The 21,130-nt window shown below is 40.8% G+C and overlaps 2 protein-coding genes across 2 annotated transcripts in view; both read left to right on the forward strand.

Annotated features, from left to right (window-relative positions):
- Positions 1 to 3,727: 3,727 nt before the first annotated feature.
- Positions 3,728 to 6,674, forward strand: TMEM169 (transmembrane protein 169; the record flags this gene model as incomplete). The annotated part of the gene is made up of 2 exons (XM_079539187.1): positions 3,728 to 4,031; positions 6,055 to 6,674. The coding sequence occupies 2 exons, from the start codon at positions 3,728 to 3,730 to the stop codon at positions 6,672 to 6,674; spliced, it is 924 nt and encodes a 307-aa protein (XP_079395313.1).
- An 11,354-nt stretch (positions 6,675 to 18,028) lies between these two features.
- XRCC5 (X-ray repair cross complementing 5) overlaps positions 18,029 to 21,130 on the forward strand; it is a gene marked incomplete at its 3' end in the record, with an annotated part of 42,030 nt that continues 38,928 nt past the window's right edge. Inside the window, exons 1-4 of the mRNA XM_079539223.1 lie at positions 18,029 to 18,145; positions 18,298 to 18,414; positions 18,937 to 19,120; positions 20,286 to 20,334. Coding sequence (XP_079395349.1) covers positions 18,128 to 18,145; positions 18,298 to 18,414; positions 18,937 to 19,120; positions 20,286 to 20,334 — 368 coding nt within the window. The 5' untranslated portion in view covers positions 18,029 to 18,127. The remainder of the gene's footprint in view (positions 18,146 to 18,297; positions 18,415 to 18,936; positions 19,121 to 20,285; positions 20,335 to 21,130) is intronic.

Here is a 21,130-nt window from a genome sequence, read left to right on the forward strand (position 1 = left end):
GTGGTGCAAGACCAAGCTTTTAGGCTCCTGTTTTGTATGTCAAAAACTACTACTGTCATGGGAATTGTATGCAGCAGTGGCTTTCCTGCATAGTAACAGAAGACTGTGTTTCTAAAAATTCTTCTATAGAGTGTTTTTGCAGAGCCACTTCCCCAGGGTTTTCCATCTGTTTTCACAGAGAGATTAATAACAAATTGTTTGGCTAATAAACTGTCCCTAAAATTTCACCTTTTTTTTTTTTTTTTTTTCCTTCTCTAACACAGTTTCTTGGTTCCTGTCTCCCTCTGTGCTCCCACATGAGAGATGTCATCACTTGTATCAGCTGCACAGCAGTTGTCGTTCTTCAGCCCCACAGCAAGGCTTTGAGGGCTGGAGATCTCAGTGTGTGTGGCTGAAAGAGTTGGTGGTATGGATGGTTGTGTAGTGCTGAGGGCTTCCCTCATTCTCAGGAGACATAAAGAACAGTGAAAGACTATATTTAATGTCTATTGTGATACACTACAGGAGCCCGTTTCTTGTTCATAACTGTGGAGAAAATATTCCCAGCAAACGTGGGACTCAAATGTGAAATTATTTGATTTAGTAGCAGCTCTGAGAAATGTGGGGTTGGTAGTGGTGCTTTGAGATGCTATCTTGGGGAGGTCAGGACTGGGCAGTAGAGGGTATCCTTGCTGCTGTGTAGTCAGAAACAGCTGAGAAAAGAAATGCATCTACTGTGAAAACAAGCTTAAGATCAGGAAGGATCCTTGTGTTCTTTTAATCTGATAATTCCCTTTATACAAGTCACAGAGCTTCCCTACAATAATACCTCTTCTGGTTGAGTATCAGGACCAAACTGCTGCCAAGATAGCCAGTCTAGATTTGGAAGTTTGCAGTGATGGTTCAATTCTCCAGAGCCCTCAGGGATGTATTTGTTAAAACGCCTACCTAATGTCTGCTTTGTATTTCTCTGTCAGCTTTTTATCTTGTTGCATCCTCCTTTGCTGGATTAGAGGGATCTTTTTCACTGTGTTCTTCTGATGTAGGGAACATACACATCTGCTCAGTAATTGGCATTCTGTCTGACTGATGAAGATTCGAACTGGACACAGATTTCCAGAAGCAATTGTATCTGTGCCAAATCAAAAAGTAACATCACATTTCTTCTCCTTGCATGGTCGAAGTTAACATAGTCTTTTAGGCTTTGGCATTATGCTGAGAACTGAAATTAGCTTACTGTCTGCTGTGAGTTAATGAAGATCACAGCTTGATAAACTTTTTTTTTTTTTTTTTTTTTTTTTTTTTTTTTTTTTTTGAAAAACCTAACCAGAAGTCTTTGCCTTTAGCTTTGGATTTCTTAAAATTTTACTGGAAAGTTGTCCCCTATTCAAGGTAGTAGGAGCTGAGCATGGAAACTACAGTCAGGAAATTTGGAGATCTAGTCCCAAATTAACATTCATGTGTTCAGGATTTTAGAAGGTCACTCAAGTAGTGATGCTTTCAGCTTCATGGTGACTCTGGGCCTGCTTTCTTTTTCCAGTTTCTGGAGGGGAATATCACTGTGGTCTCAGGCTCATACGGATCAATCAGGTGACTTTGTGACTTCATAGAGACAAAACATGTTACTGCTGATTGTCAGAGAAAAATGTTAGAACCTATTTGTACCTCTTGCACAAATTTACTACAAAGAATTAATTTATTCCGTAGAATAAAATGATCCAATTTCTCCCATAAAGGTTATTTTTAAAAAACATTAAATGAAAACTTGCATTAATTCCCATGGACGTGTGGAAATTGTGGAGTCCTGCTCATGTTAGTTATCTAAGAGTCAGAGCTTGCTATCTTCGAAGTCAATGGCTGGTTTGCTTTGGAGATAAAAGGGGAGAAGTTGGAAGCAAAGTGTTAAATTTTACTGTGAAGTTTCTTGCGTGTGCTGTTTCGTATCGTGGTATGTGAAAAACTGGCTGTCTGAAAACAGATGTAAAGACCGCATTCCTCAGGCAGATGAGGTGTAGGACTGCAGTGAGAGCTGCTTCATAGTTTCTTCGTGGCTTTGGGACAGGTTATTTCTTTTAGTGAGGCATTATTTCTCTACAGATACTCAGAAGGGGCAAGATTCCCTTACAGGTTTTGCTTCATTCTCTGTTGGGGTTGCAGATGGGGATGTTTTCTGCAAATTCAGGCATATGCTTTTTGCATGGCATGTATGATCTCAGATGGCAATCTAAACAGACTGCTGCCAGTCATGTTACAGAGCTGTGCAAGATGTTCCGGTGCCCAGTGATTCAGAAGCAGTCTAACTTCTAGGATATGCAGAATTACTTTTGATTCCATTTTATATGTCGTATGATCACTGTGGGAGGTTTATTTCCTGCAATGCAAAAAACAATCTAAATTGTTTTTTGTTGAGTTTCTTAAAGCCACGAAGGGCTATACAGTGTTCATTGCTCATGGTTGTTAGCGTTAATGTGATACAATTAAAAGTTTGTGCATCTGTGTGTGTGGGGGAGTGTGCAAGATGTAAATAGGGTCTTCAGCAGAGGGTGGTCAGGCACGGAACAGGTTCTCCAAGGCAGTGTCCACAGAACCAAGCCACTGGAGTTCGAGAAACATTTGGACAGCACATTCTTTTACATATGTAATTGTTCAGCACGGTTCTTCAGAGTTGTTAAAATGTTATTCCTTGTAGTCAGATTTGTATCTAAATACTTCATGAATATTTGGCACAGCTGTATTTTCTAAATGTTAAGAATTCTGAGAGGTATTAATCCTGTGTCTGGTAGGTTCATGGAACAGGACTTGACTGTCTTGATGCATGTTTAATCATCTGAGTTCTACTTACGTGGCATTCCCGTAGATAAATGTCACCTAGTATTACTGGTAGTTTTGCTTGAGTGAGAAATAATTTATAATTGTTATAAATATTTATGAAACGTTGTTGTTTTTTGTCCCTGAACAGTCAGAAGACTTTGCTGTCATTCTGAATCCCCCTCAGTGAAGTCATCTGAGTAGTAATTTACTTTACATCTACTATATATGCTAAATTTTAAGGTCTGGCAGAACTGCATGATACTAAATCAATAAACTTTGAAATATAATTCATTTTGACATCGTTTGATTACTTTTTGTAATATCCTCACAATGGGCACTAAGTTAAAAGACAAGTAAAATTAGAAAAGCTGGCACCAATACAACTATCACAAAGTAGGATGTGTCTGCTGCTGTTTCTAAGCTAGGCTACTCCTTTAAATCAGTCAACTTGATTTTTGTCTGTGGCTTCAGTATTTCATTCTCATGTATGTGGGCCAAAACCTTTGTCTTCTGTTTGCTTGCAGCATTGCAGAGGCATATTAAAAAAATAGAATAAGCTATGCTTTTTTAATCTTATAAATGTTATAAACTCTTTCCCCTTCCAGTACCTTTTTTTATTCCTAATATTTAAAATGGAATCTAAGAATCAAGGTTAGGTGATATAATATGTATCCATGACAGTAATGAAGATCAGATCAGCGGGTGATATTTAAACCAGTTGGAAGTAAACCTTTATACAAAACTTTTGTTGAATTTTTCTGCTCGATGTGAAATAGACCCTTTTTCTGACTTGTCTCTCATTTTAGGCTGGGAATGGAGTGCATAAACTGGATATCGGCTGTAGGACATCTTATCAAAACAAAGCATCTGTAGGACTGTTGTTGAATGAATGATTTCTAAGTGCAGGAACTGCTAGGCTGGCAACAAGTGCTACAAGATGCCAAGTGAGGTGCTTGAGAGCAGTAGTGGGCTGGAAGACACAGTGCCAAAAGAGAGGAAATCTGGAAGTCACAGCCCTTGCCATGGATCTGTGAGGAGGGCAGTGACAACCACGGTCACCTTTGATGGAGAAGCCACTATGGACCGGAGGAAAAAGAAGAAGAAAGAGTCCCGTCCTGAGTCAGTAATAGTGTATAGGTCAGAGAATGAGAATAAAGTGGAAGAGGAGCAAGCAGATGAAGAAGGAGGGGAAAGGAGTTCTGAGGAAGGCTCCAAGTTCCTGGGTCAGTCCGTGACTGATGGTACGTATCCCTGGGAACGTTCACAGTCCATAAATAATGGTGTCACTGGTAGCCAAGACAGTTGGGTTTACGAGAAAAGGTTGGAGCTCTTGCTGCCGTTTTAAGATCAGAAAGGATGAAGGTTAGAAATACTTGCATTTGGAGGAATTGATGCTTTATAAGCCTCTTCTTGGATTCACAAGATTTACCGGGGTTGGTATAAAGGCTGATGGTGGGAGTCACAGGGACAGAAACAGGGTCCTCTTCCTTAGTCTCTGGGTGCCTTGCAGAGTAGACCTTAGGCAGGAATGTATGGCCAGGTGTTGCAAGACAAATCCTGGCTCAAATAAAACTCCTTAAGACCAGTGTGGTACTAAGAAGCAGGTATTCTTTAATATGGTAACAGATGTGGCAGGGAATCTTTCCTCTTAACAGTACATAACGACCCAACAGTACATAAGCACCCCAACATAACGAAGGCACATCCCTTATTTGCATTTGTGTATAATGTGCCTACACGCTTGGGGAGACATCTGCAGTGGTCTTAAGGTGTCTTTCCCACCTCTCTCATTTGCAGCTTATGCTAGTTAATGCTGGGGCTGATCTCCCTTTTGGCAGACTAGATAGATAAGCTAATTTTCAAGATCCTCCTGAGCTTGTATGGAAGTGACTGTGGGACCAGTCATCTCCAAGATGCCAGGAGTTTGAGTTCATCCATGAAAATGCTATGAAACAAAAATCATTACAGACTGATTTGGGGTACATTCAGCAGTTCTTTGCAGATGCTAGTTGTCTTGCTCTTGGATTTAAATGTATGCAATAGTTAGGGATGATCTAGAGAAGTGCTGAGCACACTCTATATGTATAATGCTGTGGTCAAATACTCCTCCATGCCTAAAGCAACTGCCTGTTAACTGAAAGGATGGAAACAGATTTAGTGGCTCCACCTGCAATAAGAAGTTTTATTCATTATCTCAGATTTGCTGTTGCCTTCTGTTTGTGTAGTCTCAGCTTCCTTTTTAAGACTGATTAATTTGCAAGGTCATCACAGTACATTTCAGCCACTTTCACTTCTGATGCCTGTCACAGCTACCCTTGTGGGAAAGAATTGTGGGCAGCAGGTCCCACAGCTAATCCTCTCGTGAGTCAGCACTGTGGACTGAGAAGGGTTTAAATGTGGATGCAACCTCCTGGCCCTTCAGCCACACCAGATTCCCCATGATCCTAACCCCAACCTTCATGCTTCTCTGCTGTCTTTCTGTTTTTGTGTGTCACTGCTCAGCTTCCCTTTAAGAACCTCTGATTACTTCCTTCCAAGCCAGTCAGAATTAAGTCCAGGAGGAAGCATATTTTTAGAACTACAGAAGAGTTTATGTCCAGTGCCACTGCAGGGACTGTCCAAAACCAATGTCACTTGGAAACTAAGGTGTTTCTTACTGGAACACATATCCCAACACTTTCCTATTTGGTGCCTTGCTTGATCCTTTAAAATGCAAATGTAATTATATGAGACTTTGTGAATACGAGACTTCATGATTTTCTAAAGTTTGAAAATTAATTTAGATTGATACAGTGCAAATGAGAAATAGAATAATAACTATTCAAGTATAACTCCATGCGTGCATGTACTTATTCCCAGGTCTTGTTTATATTTAGCTAACTCACTTCAGATGTCCATGTTGTTGAGGAATAAATCTGACTCTAGCGGAGAAAATAGGCTTACTATTTTTTACTCATTTACTCTGTCTTGTCTCTTCCCCATATGCTCCCACAGCACTTTTCTTTTGTGTGTTGTCCCCCGTGCATATGCTGGAGTCTTCTCCCTTGTGATTTCTGTCATCTAGAATTCCTGTCATTTTCCTTACTGGCTATTCTTTTTCTGTGATAATCTTTGTTATAATGCACTGCTACTTGTGTTCCATCTTTTTGTTTAACTATAACTCCATCTGTGCTGTCTAATTGTGTTCAAGATCTTTGGGGAGTTACACAAAATAAGCCACACAGAAAAGAAATCTAATGTGGATGACTTTATCTGTGTTTGCAGGTGTCTGGAACATGCCTTCAGACAGCCGATACGTCACCTTGACTGGAACAATCACCAGAGGAAAGAAGAAGGGCCAGATGGTGGACATCCATGTCACGCTAACAGACAAAGAGCTGCAGGAACTGGCTAAGTCGAAGGAACCTCCTAAAGAAAATGTACCTGAGAAGAAAAAATGTGATGTTGGGTTGGACAGAGGACCCCACATTGTCCTCTGGACCATCATCTGCCTCCCCATCGTTTTTGTAGTATCCTTTGTGGTTTCATTCTACTATGGAACCATTACATGGTACAATGTCTTCTTGGTGTACAATGAAGAGAGGACCTTCTGGCACAAAATCACCTTTTGCCCCTTTTTGATCATCTTCTACCCAATTATAATCATGGTTGTGTCTTTTTCCCTAGGTCTGTACTCAGCTGTGACCCAGGTATCATGGTACTTTGGGGATTGGTGGCATGCTGTCAGGGACATGGAGAAGGGCTTCTGTGGCTGGCTCTGCAGCAAGTTAGGTTTGGAAGATTGCTCTCCATACAGCATTGTTGAGCTGCTAGATTCTGACAATATCTCAGGTAGTCTCTCTGGCAAGAGCTCTGCACAGGGGGTTGATACTTCAGCAGTCTGAGCTTTTGTTCTGGTTGACTATTTTTGTCATATGCGAGTGGTTTTCATCTTGAAAATGACACTGATTTTTATAAATATATATATATTTAAAAACAAACTTAAATACTGGGCTGGGAGTGCTCTTTAAATGTCACAGAATGCAAGTGTGCTAGCTTTGTGTGGTCTGGGTGGGCAGATGCATGGTTCTCCAGTGATTTGTCATCTATCTTAGCTAATAATAACTCTGGGGAATAGTGAGAAAATTCAGGTCTGTGGGACTTGGGCTGTTCTGGGGTGGCAGATATGAGCTGAGAAGTCCACTTCAGTAAAATTAGGTATCACTTTTAGGGAAAACAACATAGCAGGGACTTCCTGACCCAATGAAGTTTCTACCCAGGGGATGAATTTCAGGAGATAGGAACTCATTCTTAAGTGAAGGCTAAATTGCAAAATATGTGATATTCCTGCAGTTATCCTAGAAAGGGGCCTTTTTCAGTCCTTCCAAAAAATACAATAAACTTCTCAGGTAAGCTGACTTCTGAGACAGCATCAGTTTGAAAAAACAGCACTACAACAGTTGTGCCCAATCTTTCAGTGGGAGAGCACAGCATGATCTCTGACAAAGGCACATTGAGTTCTTTGCTGACCTGCAACCATGTGCAGTAGAGTGCTTGCTCAATAATGCATTGTGTAGGGAATGGACAGGCATATCAGCAAGCACCCTCAGGTGACTGTAGGTACAGATATATGTATGTCCTTAGGACACACCTGACTTTGCTAGGTGCCCTCCTAAAAGAGAATGGGCTACAGGAATATTATGCAAGGGAACAGTTGGTTATGCAGTGAAAACAGGGGGGAAAAAAAAGCTGCTCTGAGGAATGTGATTGGTTTGGATGTCACTGCAGTGTATGTGTTGACTGGTGACACCTGTGTTTTTTTTTTTTTATGGAGGTGAAGCTGAAATTTGCTTGAAATGGGGGAAATCTCAGTGGAAAAAGTCATTCTTGTTTTCAAGTTGCCCTTATGGAGGAGATGCTGAACCAATCCAATTCAGAAAGAGAACAACCCTGAACGTGCAGAATTTCCCTGTTAGTAACAGTGCAAATTGCATTAGTGCCTCAGCTCCAGAAATCTGCCTCACCACACCCCAGTTCCTTGTTAATTACATGGAAGAGCAATAGATAGTACATCCTCCCCTTGTGTCTCACTTTTATAATTGATTTCCCTTCTTTTGGGACTTTGTTTAGCATCTTAGTGGGCTCCCAGGCCAGGCTGAGATGGTCACCATAGGCTGGAGGAATTTTAATAGTCTGTTTTAAAAAAAAAAAAAAGAAAAAAAGAAATAATAATTAAAAAAAAAAATTAAAAAAGTTCTTTGTTCAGACTGCGGTTGTCTGTTGAAGTTTTGGCCTAAAGAGTTCAGTAGGAAAGTGAAGGAGAGGATTGATGGACTATAATGGGGTTTGAGTTACATATGTGAGACATCACAAGCTTCCTGAGTGCTCTAGTTCAGCTGGTGCTGCTAGAAAGTCTGGCTCAACCCCAGCCCAGAAGGGCTCACAATTTGCATGTGCATAGGTAGGTAACTTATTAGCGTGCAGTTCACGTAGACTGTACAGTCACTCACGTCTGTATCAGTTTCACTACCGCAGTCTCTCTTCCAGAGGGGGAGCTGCTTGTAGTTGTTAGGTGTCTAAGAGAAACATTTAGAAATGGGATGTCACAAGAGTTAATGCTTTGTGTTGCACTCAAAGGGTGCTCCCACAACTGCACTGACTGGCTGTCCTGTCTAGGACATCAGGGAATGCAATGGATAAACAAGTCCATCTGATGCTCTAGGCCTGATACTAAGAAATAAGTGATGTTGCTGTTCCATCTTTGGTCTGGGAGGTCCTGCCAAAGCAACCTCTTTAGTGATAGTTTGAGAATTACCAGTGTGAGCAGTGTACAAGTCATATATCAAGAGTGGGCTTGGCCCTGTGCTTTTCTGACAAAGCAGAGGTATTCCTGTGCTGAAGTACAGCCAGGCTGTTTGCTGCTTTCTCACGCACAACTCTCGGTTTTAACTGGCTGAGTCTCAAGCAATGAAATACCTTTCACAAAGCAGTTTCAGTTAACGGCCTTGATATGCCTTGGAAATTATAGAGAAGCTGCAGTGCCAGTGCCAGCAGTCTCTAGTGACCCAACACAGCCACTCTGCTTAATACCCCTCCCCTTGGAAATAGCAGGCTTCCAGTAGTGGCTGGTGAGTGGGAAGAAGTGATGCTTAGCAAGCATTAATGGGGAGGAAGACCCATTGGTAAGTGTTCCTACTCTCTGACTGGGGAGATGCTGCTGGTGTGAAAGAAGTGGATTGTGTTCGTTGGCCCCAACATGTGGCAAACAAGTGGGGAAAGGATGCCTGGCAAGCATGCATTACTGCCGAGGGAGGAAACCCAATTCAGCTGTCACTGCTAAACAGCAGCTGTTCAAGGCTGGACGAAAGGCTGGGGTCAGTAGCACAAAGAGCCTTCAGCTTACAGAGGGCTTGAATGATAAATACTAGCTAGTTACAGAATACAACTGTGCAGTGTCTGCTGAGCTGCAGGATTTGATTTCAGGCTTGCAAACAGCCTGTGAGAGTGGAGACAAAACCAAATCTGTGCTTCTTACTGCTATGTAAACACAAAGGAGCATCGGACAAGTTGTATTGCCTTCCCTCTGCCATGGCAGCTGTGCTTTTGGGTTCAGAGAAATCATTTGGGGGCCATCTTTTTGAAGATATTCTTGAATACTTAATCATGTGTTTTCTACTTTATTACATTTAACCAAGCTTGATTCTGCTCCCGTTAAAATCAGGGTGTTCTGCCACTCATTTTAATGGGAGCTAGTTTAAGCTTGGGGTTAGTTCTGGTGCTATTTTGAAATTTCTATTCAAACTTTTCTCAAAACAACTCTGGATAGCTTTTTCTCTTGCTTGTTATCCCCAGAGCTGTTTGCCTGCTGCAAAATATATAATCATAATCACTTGCTGTAATAGAAGAAAGCACAAGTTTTTGTCTTGTTCTACCTTTGCTTTCAGAAACTCAAAAATAATTTCTGCTTATGTGCCACTGCCAAACTGCAGGGAATTCCAGTGATTCTGATTGTTGAGTGTGTTTCTGGCTGCTCTAGTCTGAAATTTTAAGTAAAGATAGTGTGTGTTTGCTGATTGTTATTTTTAATTGCATTTCCTTTTCCCACCCTTGCTGGCCTGGGTGGAGAATAAAAACGTATATGGCTTAGAAGAGTGTTGCTTTTATGCCTCTTCATGATTTGTGTTAAAAACAGCACTGTGGGGTGGACACTGTCATTCTATGCTGGTAACTGATTATAAATCATTAGCTTTAGAGACCCAATTTAAATTGTCTGAAATGGTTCTGTTTAACCTCTTACTAACCTGTGCTTACTCCAAAATGTCTTTTGGGCTCTGGATTTTGTTTTTACTTCATAGCAAATGAGTAGTTTCTTGTTTAACTTCACTCATCAGTATCTGTTTGGCTTCCATACCAAAATAGGGAGTACATTTAACTGTACACATATGATCTGTGTGTCTGTGACTTGGAGTTGCTATTTGCAGCTCTGCTGAGATGTCTTACAATCTCTCATTACTCCAGATATGCCTCTTACGGTAAGTCAAAAGGAGAACCCACTGATAAAGTTCTTTATTTGAGGTGTCTGAATATTAGATAACACCCACTGTGTTCTTTCACAGTTACTACAGTCCTACCCACCTACAAAACATAGTTGGCATTGTCATTCTTCTAAAAAGCAGATGTGGATCTCTGGGAAACCCAAATGAAATCACTAGCTTACAGTTAGCATAGCTTCAGTGTAGGTGCTCTTTAAGCCAAAGGGTGACCTGCTTGCTTTAAAACTGATGTAGGGCCCACCAAACTGGCTGTGTCACGACCAACTCAACAGCTGGAAATACCAGCGAGGTGCTCCTGGTGTGATGCCTGCTGCAAACATTGCCAGGGAACAGGACTCTGTGCATAACAGATGTACACTGGGGAATTCCCTCCTCCAATTAAGAGGCTGGTGAAGGATACTCGTCTTCCTGGTGTGGTGGGGTGAGATGGAGGTAGCAAGCCCAGAGAATTAAGTCATTAACCTTTGCATTTCTCTCCTTTGAGGTAAATGTTAACGATTTTATAGTATAGTAGTCACTAGCAGGAGAGACTTTTACTAAAGACCTCTGCACCAATCAAAATGAATCTGCGTGACTGAATTATTTCCCTGGGGGAAGAAGGTACCAATTCTGCCTGCTGATTTCTCATCCAGTTTCTTTGAGTCACGTCGTGAACTATGCTTTTAACCACAGTGCATCTCCTGAATTCACTCTTTAAAGGCTTGGGCTTTAAACCCCAAGGCTGGGGTCCTGCAATCCCTCACTCAGAAACTGTAATCAAGGGCTGCTCCATGGACACCATGTGGCCACCTCTGTGGATTTCTTTTTGAAGCTGTAACTAGTAATTACGAAAACCCATTCCAAACTGCTCTTGAATAATGAAGCGTGTAACTGCAGGACTGCTAAAGAGAGGAAATGAGGATGTACAGCTGTGATAGACAGAATTTTGCTCAAAATTTATGCAAACCTTTTTTGTCCCAGGCAGTGCATTGTGTGAGGGACCAATGTAATTCCTGATTCTTTCCAAAGATATGTTGATGGTTAAATTAATTCAGATTAATTTCTGAAGTTGATCAGTCCATCCAAATTTATTATCTGTATGGAAATGTAAACACACAAAAAAGTGTGAGAGGCTGGAATAAATTCTGCCATTTGACAAATGCCTATGTGCATATAAAAAGGATCTAATTCACTTGGAAAAGCAACCCTTCAATTAATCTGGTGAATTAGAAGGGATATCACATAGATGAAGGCTTGCTTGTCTTTTGCAATAAAGCATGCTCTTCCAGTAGGAAGCTCTATAGTGATGAAGGAGGACTTCTGTTGTGTGTTTGATAACAGGGTAATTTGCCATGGAGTTCAAAAAGGCCCCAAAGCATCCTCTCACATAAATGGGTGAAGTGTGAGTGCACTTGAACAGGCTGCCCAGAGAAAGACTTGAAGGCCTCTCTTGGATCCCCCTCGGTCACTCAGTTCCATTAACTTTCAGTCTCCTTAATTTCTTGTCATTAAACAGTAGCTGAAGTCTGTCAGAATGTATTAAAATAAAGAGAGCATTTAAGTCAGACCAACAGAGTATTTTTCCCAGTGCTAAAAAATGCCCTTGCTTTTAGTGAGCTACAACATAAAACCTTTCTCCCAGAACAGCAGCTAAAATCCGTTGTGGTTTGCATCCATTGACAGAGGTGTGCTAGGGGTGCATTTGACCTGAAGCCCTCCAAGATAAAATGTTTCTGCCTATACGTGATCTCTGACTTAGGGATCTTTCTTCCAACCAATTCCTTCAGCTAGAAATTTAACTTCACGACACAAAAAAGGACAAAAACTGAATTTTATGATGTTCTCCTTTGCAATAGGAAAATCCCACCCCCTCCTCTGCAGTATGCTCCCTTAGGGCTTGCTTTATTATAAGATTTTCTGTCAGTAACGTGTACTGTACTCAATACATTTCAAGGTTGTATTCACTGTCTTCATATACATGCCAAAATCTTAATGCTGCTACAGTGATAAGGTGAGTCAATTATTTCTACTACGAAATAACAGCATATTCACAGAATCATTGAATTCTTAGAGTTGGAAGGGACCTTTAAAGGTCATCTAGTCAGCTCCCCTGCACTGAACAGGGACATGCACAGATCAAGCTGCCCAGGACCTGATCCAGCCTCGCCTTGAAAGTCTCCAGGGACAGGGCATCAACCATGTCTGTGTGCAACCTGTTCCAGTGCCTCACAACTGCACTGAATAGACTTCTTCCTTACATCCAACCTAAATCTACCCTCTTTAAGCTTGAAGCCGTTTCCCCTTGCTTGATCACCACAGACCTTTCAAAAGAGTCTGTCTCCTTTGCTTTACCTCCCCTTTAGATACTGAAGAACTGCTATCAGATCACCTCACAGCCTTCTCTTCCCCAGTTAGTTCACTGTGATGAAACACAAGCATAGCTTAATTTACTCCAGTCCAGTTATCTGAATCACCTATAGATGAGATTCCAGCAAACCCAAATACTGTGAGTAAATGGAATGACTTACAGTATCAGTGCTGGGCATGAATCCAGCAGCTCCTGGAGCAGTTGTTCTAAGGAGAATATGGCATCCATTCAGTACATCTTTCTAAAATGCAAGACTTTTTTATAGAAGTGTCAGCTTCTAATGTCTTTCTCTGGAATGTATTTAAATGTATTTGTAGTGAGCTGCCCTTAAAATTGCAGTCCTTCTGTCATGACGGAGATTTTCCTTAACATTTTAACCATGCAAGAATTGCACATTTAACAAATGCAAGAAATTTTAACCATCATTTCCTAATATATGAGCTCTCCTGTGACTTAAGAAATCTGCACAAGTAATACTTACTATCTCCTTTTTTAAAAAAAGTGAAATATTAAATATAGTAAGCAGTATCCTCCCAGGGTGCATGCAGTGCCATTGCTAAATGACATTTAAGATCTCACCAAGTTTGTGTCAGTAGAGCTACTGTTAGAGAGTGAAAGCAATGTTAGTAATGCTAACTCCTCTACAGTGCAATTACACACTACTGAAGCAATGAACTTTAATATTATAACAGTTTCTAAGGCAAGAGCTTCACCTGGTGGTTGTGACTGTACCTATTCTAGCAATTAGGCAGGACTGCTTTGAGGCTCTTGAAACTCAGGCCTCTTCTGGTGGCTAAACTTGCCATTTATTTCAAGAGAAAATTATTTAAAAATTAACATCTGCTTTGTCTGTTGAAAAATAAACAAAAATATACTTCTTCAAAGCTCCAAACAAGTGACAATTTAAAGTGGAATCCCCTCTTCCCAGCTTGGAAAGAGCCTTGTTCATCAGCTGATCACTATCCTCGTTCCCTCATGTGGGCCAGTTGAGTGGATAAGGAACAAACACCTGTGCTGTGAGAATTAAACTGGACCATTAATTAGCCTGAGTGTGTGTATGTGCATAGTGTGCGTTCCTGAGGGAGGAGTGGAGGCAAAACAGGGAGAATACTAAAGGCTTATGCTTCTGCATCCACAAAGCAAATGCTTTACACAGAGAGTTATTTTAGCTATTTTGTCCAGTACAATCTCCCTGCTTGAAAACATTTTCCAGTGATGGAGAACACACAGCTGGATGGCTACTGGCAACAAATAAAAACAGCACAAAAGAGGTGTGAAAGAGTGGGAAACCAAGAGCATGTGGAGAACAAGAGGAATTTTTGCCTCTGAGATAACCCAGTAGCAGCTAATACAAGATTCCTGGGCAAAATATTGTTTTGCTGTATTCTCTTCAGCAACGTGTGCTTTCCCTTGCTTTTTGAGTTGCCATTTCATTTTATTGACATTCATTCGGTACTTAGTACCTCTTCATAAAACACTGCCTTTATTTTCTTTCAAACATTCCATCTTATGTTCTCTCACTGTGTTTTTGCTTTCCCCAGCCCAAGAATATCTGACGTGAACTCTCAGTTTCTCTTGAGGAATCCAGATGCTTTGAAGTTCAACCTCGCCTACACTCTGCTGATAGTCTTCTAAAATGTAATAAAGAAATCATATGTTGTAGTGGATTTAACAGCTAATCCAGAAAAGTCTACCAGAGTTATTTCAATAGTAGAAACACGTGTCAGGTTTTCAGTTAGTTAGCAGTGGGAAATATTTCACCTCTTGTGATACCAGGCTGAGTGGGCCTCATATAGTCTCCTTTAGAAATGCTTTGGCTAATCCAGGGATTTAGAAGTCATGAAAATATCATCCTCAACAGAAACACAGCTTAATAGACTTAGATGTATGAAGAAATTTTAAAATCGAGCTTGCAAAAGAAGCACAACATAAAAAATACAAACAAAACAGTTTGATTTCTTCTGCTTTGCGATTGTCTCATTTTTTACCATACCTTTATGCAGAAATTCCTTCGCTTTGGGGGTGCTTGCTGGGTGCATGCTGCCCAATTTAGCAGGCTTAGAGCTTCACCTGTGTGACTGGGATCATGTCGCCCTCTAGTGGCTGATCTGAAAAACGGGGGAAAACCGCATTATTTCTTCTGTCTTACAAATACTCGCAAACGTTGCTTGTTTATTGTGAAAGTGCAATGGCAAATACTAAGAAGTTACATCATGAAAAATGTAAAGATCCATATGAAACTAATCCCTCTTTTCCTCCACGTTCCTTATGGATATCTGCTCTGAAGCAATCTTCACTCATGGGAATTCACACCTCTTTCTCTGATTTGCCAGCCTTATAGGTGGAGCATGTGAAAGCATACAGAGATGCTCCACCCTAACATTTAGTTTACCCTTTACATTTCTAAGTGTGGCCAAAACCTATTTGATCAGAGATTGTGCAGAACAATCTCTCAGTAACATGCCTCTGTGATATCCAAGTACCTCACATAAATATTTTGGCAATAGCACATGACATGGATCCTGATGAAGTTTTACACGGCAACAAAGGCACAAGGATTTTAAAAACTATACGTCTTTGAAGTTTCAGCATCCCTTTGAGATGCCATGCAGCTGTGTTTGGTTTTGTGGTTTTCTTTTTCTCCAGAATTTTAGCATAATAAGGCATTTTCTGCACTGAAACTAAAGCTCCTTTTGTGAACACCTGTGAGTGCTCAGCACTGCACAGATCTGCATGGTACCTCAAAATGAGCAGTAAGAAGATGTGACTCACATCACCACTGCCTACTGGTGAGAAACAGGGGGTTGAGCAATTTGTAAATCAGAACTATACCATCTGCTGAAAAAAAACAGAGAACTTCATTCTTCAAATGTCCTGACATAATTTTAAGATTTCCCCCCCCCATCTTCTAATTTCTCTAACAAATGAGGCAAGAGTCTTAAGACCTCTTCAGTGCACAGCCCTGATTCAATCCCAAAGCACAGACTTTCACATGCAGTAAATAAGACTACTGCATTATAGGACAATGATGTAGCTTCTTCTATAGTTAAACCTCTTGCACAATATACAAGCACAAGGTTGAAGTTGCAAGATATGTTTATGAAATCTGAAAGCGACACTGAACTGAGAGGGGTGGCAAGCACCGTGGCAGAGATTATAACTAAAAAACTATCTCCACAGTTTTCATAAATGCTTTGAAAGAAAAAAGGGACAACTTTTTTGACCAATGTGCCTCTCATTGGGAACAGCTAACATCAGGTAGAACTACCGGATGGGCAGCAGTCTTGCAGAATGGAATACATGTTACCAAAGATTGTAATTCACACTGCCATAGATTCATATTGAGAGAAGCAAACACCGCATGAGGAAAATGGATTGTAAACAGATCTGGCTTGTGATTTCCCACTTTTCCTCCCTGTGGAACCTAATAAAGCCTCTTCCAGTGTATTACATTCAGTGGAAGTTTTAGTCTATGTGAGAAATGTACACTAAGTGAATAGTCAAGAGAAAGGAACTGGCTGAAGGAAAAGCGGAGACCATAAATTCAGCAGCCACAGTCTCAAAGCCCCTAAGCTGGAAGGCACACACATCAAATCAACACATTTTCATTGATTACCACCTCTCATGACTATGTTTTTCTTCTGTCTGTTCAGGTGAGATTGGATGATCTGATACAATCCTTCCTATTTAGCTTTCTAACTCTCCTAGCCCAATCATTTTCCAGTGTTTCCTAGTAGAGTCATTTCCTTTCATAGCATGAACTGAAATAAAAATGGACTGAGCAGATTGACCAGCAGATGAGAACTGTTAAATCTTCAGATATATATATGTATATATATAATTTTTAAATTTTATTAGAGGCAGAATTTTGCAATGTTCTAAGTATTTGTGAATCATAGCCATACAAAGAACAAACCCTCTGGACCTGTAGCAGGTTACAGCTGATCCTTGCAGTGAAAGTTTAGTTTTGATTAAGAGAATGAAAGCAGTGCTTGAGTTTTTTTTTTCTCTGCAGGTGCTTCCCACAGAAGCAAATAAGCAAACAGAGCATGTTACAAATACATCTCTTGGGGGAACCATCAGTAATTACCAAACAGACACCATAAGTAGTGTTGGTCTGCAGCACAGTTTTGGCTTGTGTTTGCGAGCAGGTGTTTCTCCAAAAGAGAAAAAGGCAAAGTCATCCTGCTTTTACACTGAACCCTTTCACATTTGCTCAGAGCTGTCACAAACAGCTGAGGCCCAGCTGCAACTCTCTGGATTATACAGTGCTTCTTGTAAGGAAACAGGGAAGTCATTTTACTTGCTGTAAAGGAAAAAGCATCCAGCAAAGTGAAACAAGACAGCCCTCTTGTTGCTGCTTCCTGAAAGTAATCATTTTTATCCAGGCTTCATTATTTTGTTGGAAAGAAGAGTAACCAAAAAAGAATAAGCAGAGAAATGAGTGAGAATCTCACTGAAACTGAGGTCTAACTCACTTTGTTAAAAATGAGATTACAGATGATCACCCTTGCATGCAGAGTCCCTGGGAGACTTCATGTATTTATTATTTATGCCCAGAGACTGGCATTCTGTAAAATGGAAATAGCCAATTAATCACAAGCATATTTTGGCCAGCATTTACCAGTAATGATCTTCGAGTCTAACAAAGGCTAACAAAGCCCCAGTGTCCCCAGACTGAGTTGATTAATCACATCTGATCATTTCCTCTAAGGGGACACTGTGGACCTCCAAAGGAAATGGGAATTAAAGTTTGCTGCAGAAATGATTTGTCAGTTTTCCTTTGAATATTGGAGAGATCTGAGGAAATTTGGCAGTGCAAAGGGGGAGAAGGTGGCTTTTTTTTTTTTTTTTTTTTTTCCCTTTTCTATTTTACTGAGAGGGTTATAAGATCCCACTTAGGTTATTCTTCCCATACACATAAACAATAATAGGAGGAGGCAGGTGTGATTTCCTTGGCTGATGAATCTGTGATGTCAGAGCCATTCAGGAGGACCACGTACTGCCTTCTCTTGGAATTGCTGTTTTTATGGATAGGTTTCCCTCGAGACGTTTCTCACGTCGCCAAACAGCCCCATCTCCCAGTTAAACCAAGATTTTTAAAGTACGGTGACGTGGGAAGAAGAGAAAGGGCTCCTTCCTTCGACTCCAGACGCAGCTCGATATGAAAGCGAAGCACATCGCTAAAACCACGGTTACAAACGTGGCGTTTTGGAACAAGCCGCGGACTTCCCGAGGAGAAAAAGGAGCGCCACGCCCCATCTTTTCTTTCCCACTCACTTCCCAGCAGCCCTCGGCTCCATCTCCATACAAGCGCAGCGCGGGACCGAGATGGCGCCCCGCCTCTCCTCTCCTCTTCCTTCAGCCCCGCTCGCGCTCTCCGTGCCGCTGGGTGGCGCTGCCCGGACTCCAGGCGCCAGCCGGAGCGGTGATAGCGGCGCACCGCGGTGCTGACAAGATGGCGCGCGGCGGCAAGGTGAGGGGAGCGGGAAGAGGGAAGCGGGGGGAAAGGTGTTTTTTTTCAGTCCCTGTGTGGTAATGGCCGCACCGTCATGCTCCCGCTGGGGCTTCGCTGCAGGTAGTGGAGTGAAAGGAAATTCCTTATTTTTTGTTATATTTCTTTTCTAGTCAGCCATAGTGCTGTGCCTGGACGTAGGCATCACGATGAGCAGCAGTTCGGCTCCTGGGGAGGAGTCTCCACTGGAACAAGCCAAGAGGGTTATGACCAAGTTTCTGCAGCGACAGGTATCTGTGACTCTGAATGTGGTAAAAAGCTGCTTGAAAGGGAAACAATACCACCTGTGTGCTATGGAGTATTTCTTCATGTATTAATCGTTGAAATAAATGAGAAATAAGCAGGAATTGGTCTGTTTTTATGTAGAACAGTCCTCTGTGTTTCAGCTGTGCTTTTGTGGCTAAGATGTGGCACTCGGATTGCTTGCTCTCTTCGTTTAGTCTAGGGAAGATAGAAAACTACACTTTCTCTACAATGTTTCAACATTTCTAAGACGACCCATAGTGAGGACTGGTCTCAAGAAGCGAGTCAGCCAGTTTTACTTGTTTTGTCCCAGATTGTCCCATGTTGGTCTGCTGTTTTATTTGTATCTAAATCAGTGAACTGCCCGTGGGATTACATTTTTGTAGGATAGCACTGAAAAGTAGATTATTAACATTAATTCAAAATCTGTTCAGCTTGCTGTCTGCCTGACATGGGTGTACATGGACCTACCTGTGTTACTACATTGGTTTTGTATTTTCTCTTTCCAGGTTTTTGCTGAGAGTAAAGATGAAGTTGCTGTAGTTCTGTTTGGCACAGATGGTACAAAGAATAACCTCGCCAGTAGGGATCAATACCAAAACATCACTGTACATAGATCTCTAATGCTGCCAGATTTTGACTTGCTAGAAGACATTCAAAATGCGATTCAGCTAGGCTCTGAACAAGCAGACTGTATCCTTTTGCTGTAGAGGGCTTGAACTGATTCAGTTAAGGATAAGAGTGGAAGTCAGCGTTGTGAAGTGGGCTCACGTTTGCTTCTGAAAGTGTAAGGGCTGTTAAAAGTTCAACTAATTTGCGGTTGTAAGTTTGTTCACAAGCAGGTTAGTAACTTTCCTATGTTCTTTTAATCTTTCAAATGGAGCTTTGGCCCTAAGGAATCATTGCTTTAATAAAGTGTTCTTTTAATTAAAGAGCAAAGTTAACAGTGTAGTTTTAGGCCTCAAATAAGGCATGCATTTCTAATTGTAGCATTGCAGCACTTGGTTTATGCATTGCATCAAATGAAATGTTATTCACGTGTACCTCGTATCAGCAGAAGCACCAGAAGCCAGACTATATAAAAATAAATGTGAAAAATCTCTACTTTAAACATTTCTGATGTTGCCATATGTCACTCAATATTGTGAGTTGTTTGTTCTATTAGCTGCATAAGGTGAATTTTAAAAGAAAGCAGTCTGAAGAGTTTTCTCTTGTGTTTCACTTAAACACTGTTCTAACTTCTTTGATTGTCATTCCTTTTTCTGACCATATCGAGATTGATGTGAGTTCTCTTTAGACTGCAGAATCTGTTTCAGTTAACTGTGTGGTCTGGCCAGTCAGTTGTACGTTAGCAGTAGAGTCATGTTCTGTCTTCTGTGGGTGAGCAGATTTGCTCACAGTGATAAAAATACACTCCTGCTGAAAATTATGATGAAGTGGAGCCTATTGAAGGGTTGTTAGATGCAGATGCATTGAAGGTAAATTAATGTGAGGAAAATTATGAAAGTATTTTGAAATGACAAGGAAATTTTGTTTGTGGATACCAAGTAACATGTATTAGATTTCTCTTTCATTACACTTGAGCCTCCTTATTGGCAGCTAAGATTGGGCTCTGAATCAGACCCCATACCTCACTATGAGGTGAGTGGGAAGGATACAAGATTGCAAATCACAGAGGTTATCTAGAAGCCTGTTGTACAGTAGATATTTGAAGCAAACTTAGCTCAAAATGTTTGTTGCTTACAGTGCGTGTTTGTCAGTGCTTTGGGAGAAGGGTAAAGACAGGATAGTTCATTAAACAAAACATTTCTGTGCTGTGATTAATATTCTGAATGAGATTTTCCTTAATTTTGCTTAGTTCTGGATGCAATTATTGTGTGTATGGACTTGCTTCAGCAGGAAACATTGTAAGTATGTATCCTAAAGCCTTCAATAGAATTCTGAGCTTTCACTCTGGAGCTGGCCTGCTTTCTGATTGTGTGAATATTCAAAATGTTTTGTTTTAAAGTAACAAAACAAACATCATGCTACATAATTCTGTCCCTGAAGAATCCCCATGAGACATCTGGCTTCCCCGGGCAATCTACAAGCTTTGATTCAACTGGAAACTATGCAGTAGATTGGTGAGACTACTAGTGCCATCATACAAGGCACAAGTGCTTTAATTAAATAGTGTCACTTTTCTTGTGATCTGTTTTCAAAAAATAAAGTGAATAAGATGTTAAAAAGCAAGGAAAGGACTAATAAATTTACACAGATAGTGGCATAACTTACAAAAAAAAAAAAAATGGAACGGTGTTGTTTTTTCAGAATAGCAAAATAAGGTCTGTTGGAGTTAACGTGACTGTGAATACACATAGTGTGGGAGAGAAACTTGTGCTAGGAGAAAATAAGCTGTAGAAAAAAGTTGGCACTCCAAGAGTTACAAACTTTATTGACAAATTTACTTAGACTGAAAGTGTGATTCTTTCTGACAATAAGTGAACTGATGTTCTAGTAGTTCAACCTTAATGTACTTCTTAACATTGTACCTCCATTGTTCAAAATCAGTGCTACTCATGTAGAAGTAGTTAGTGAGTTACACAGTTATAGGGATAGAGTCCTGAATTTGGGGAATTGAAGTGTTCTGGGGGAATCGGATAAGGGTTAAAATTTACTTAAAATATGAGTAATGATAGAGAAAATGGCTCCTGTCTCTTTTGT

The sequence above is a fragment of the Tetrao urogallus genome, assembly GCF_951394365.1.
Source record: "Tetrao urogallus genome assembly, chromosome: 8".
Classification (NCBI taxonomy): Eukaryota; Metazoa; Chordata; class Aves; order Galliformes; family Phasianidae; genus Tetrao; species Tetrao urogallus.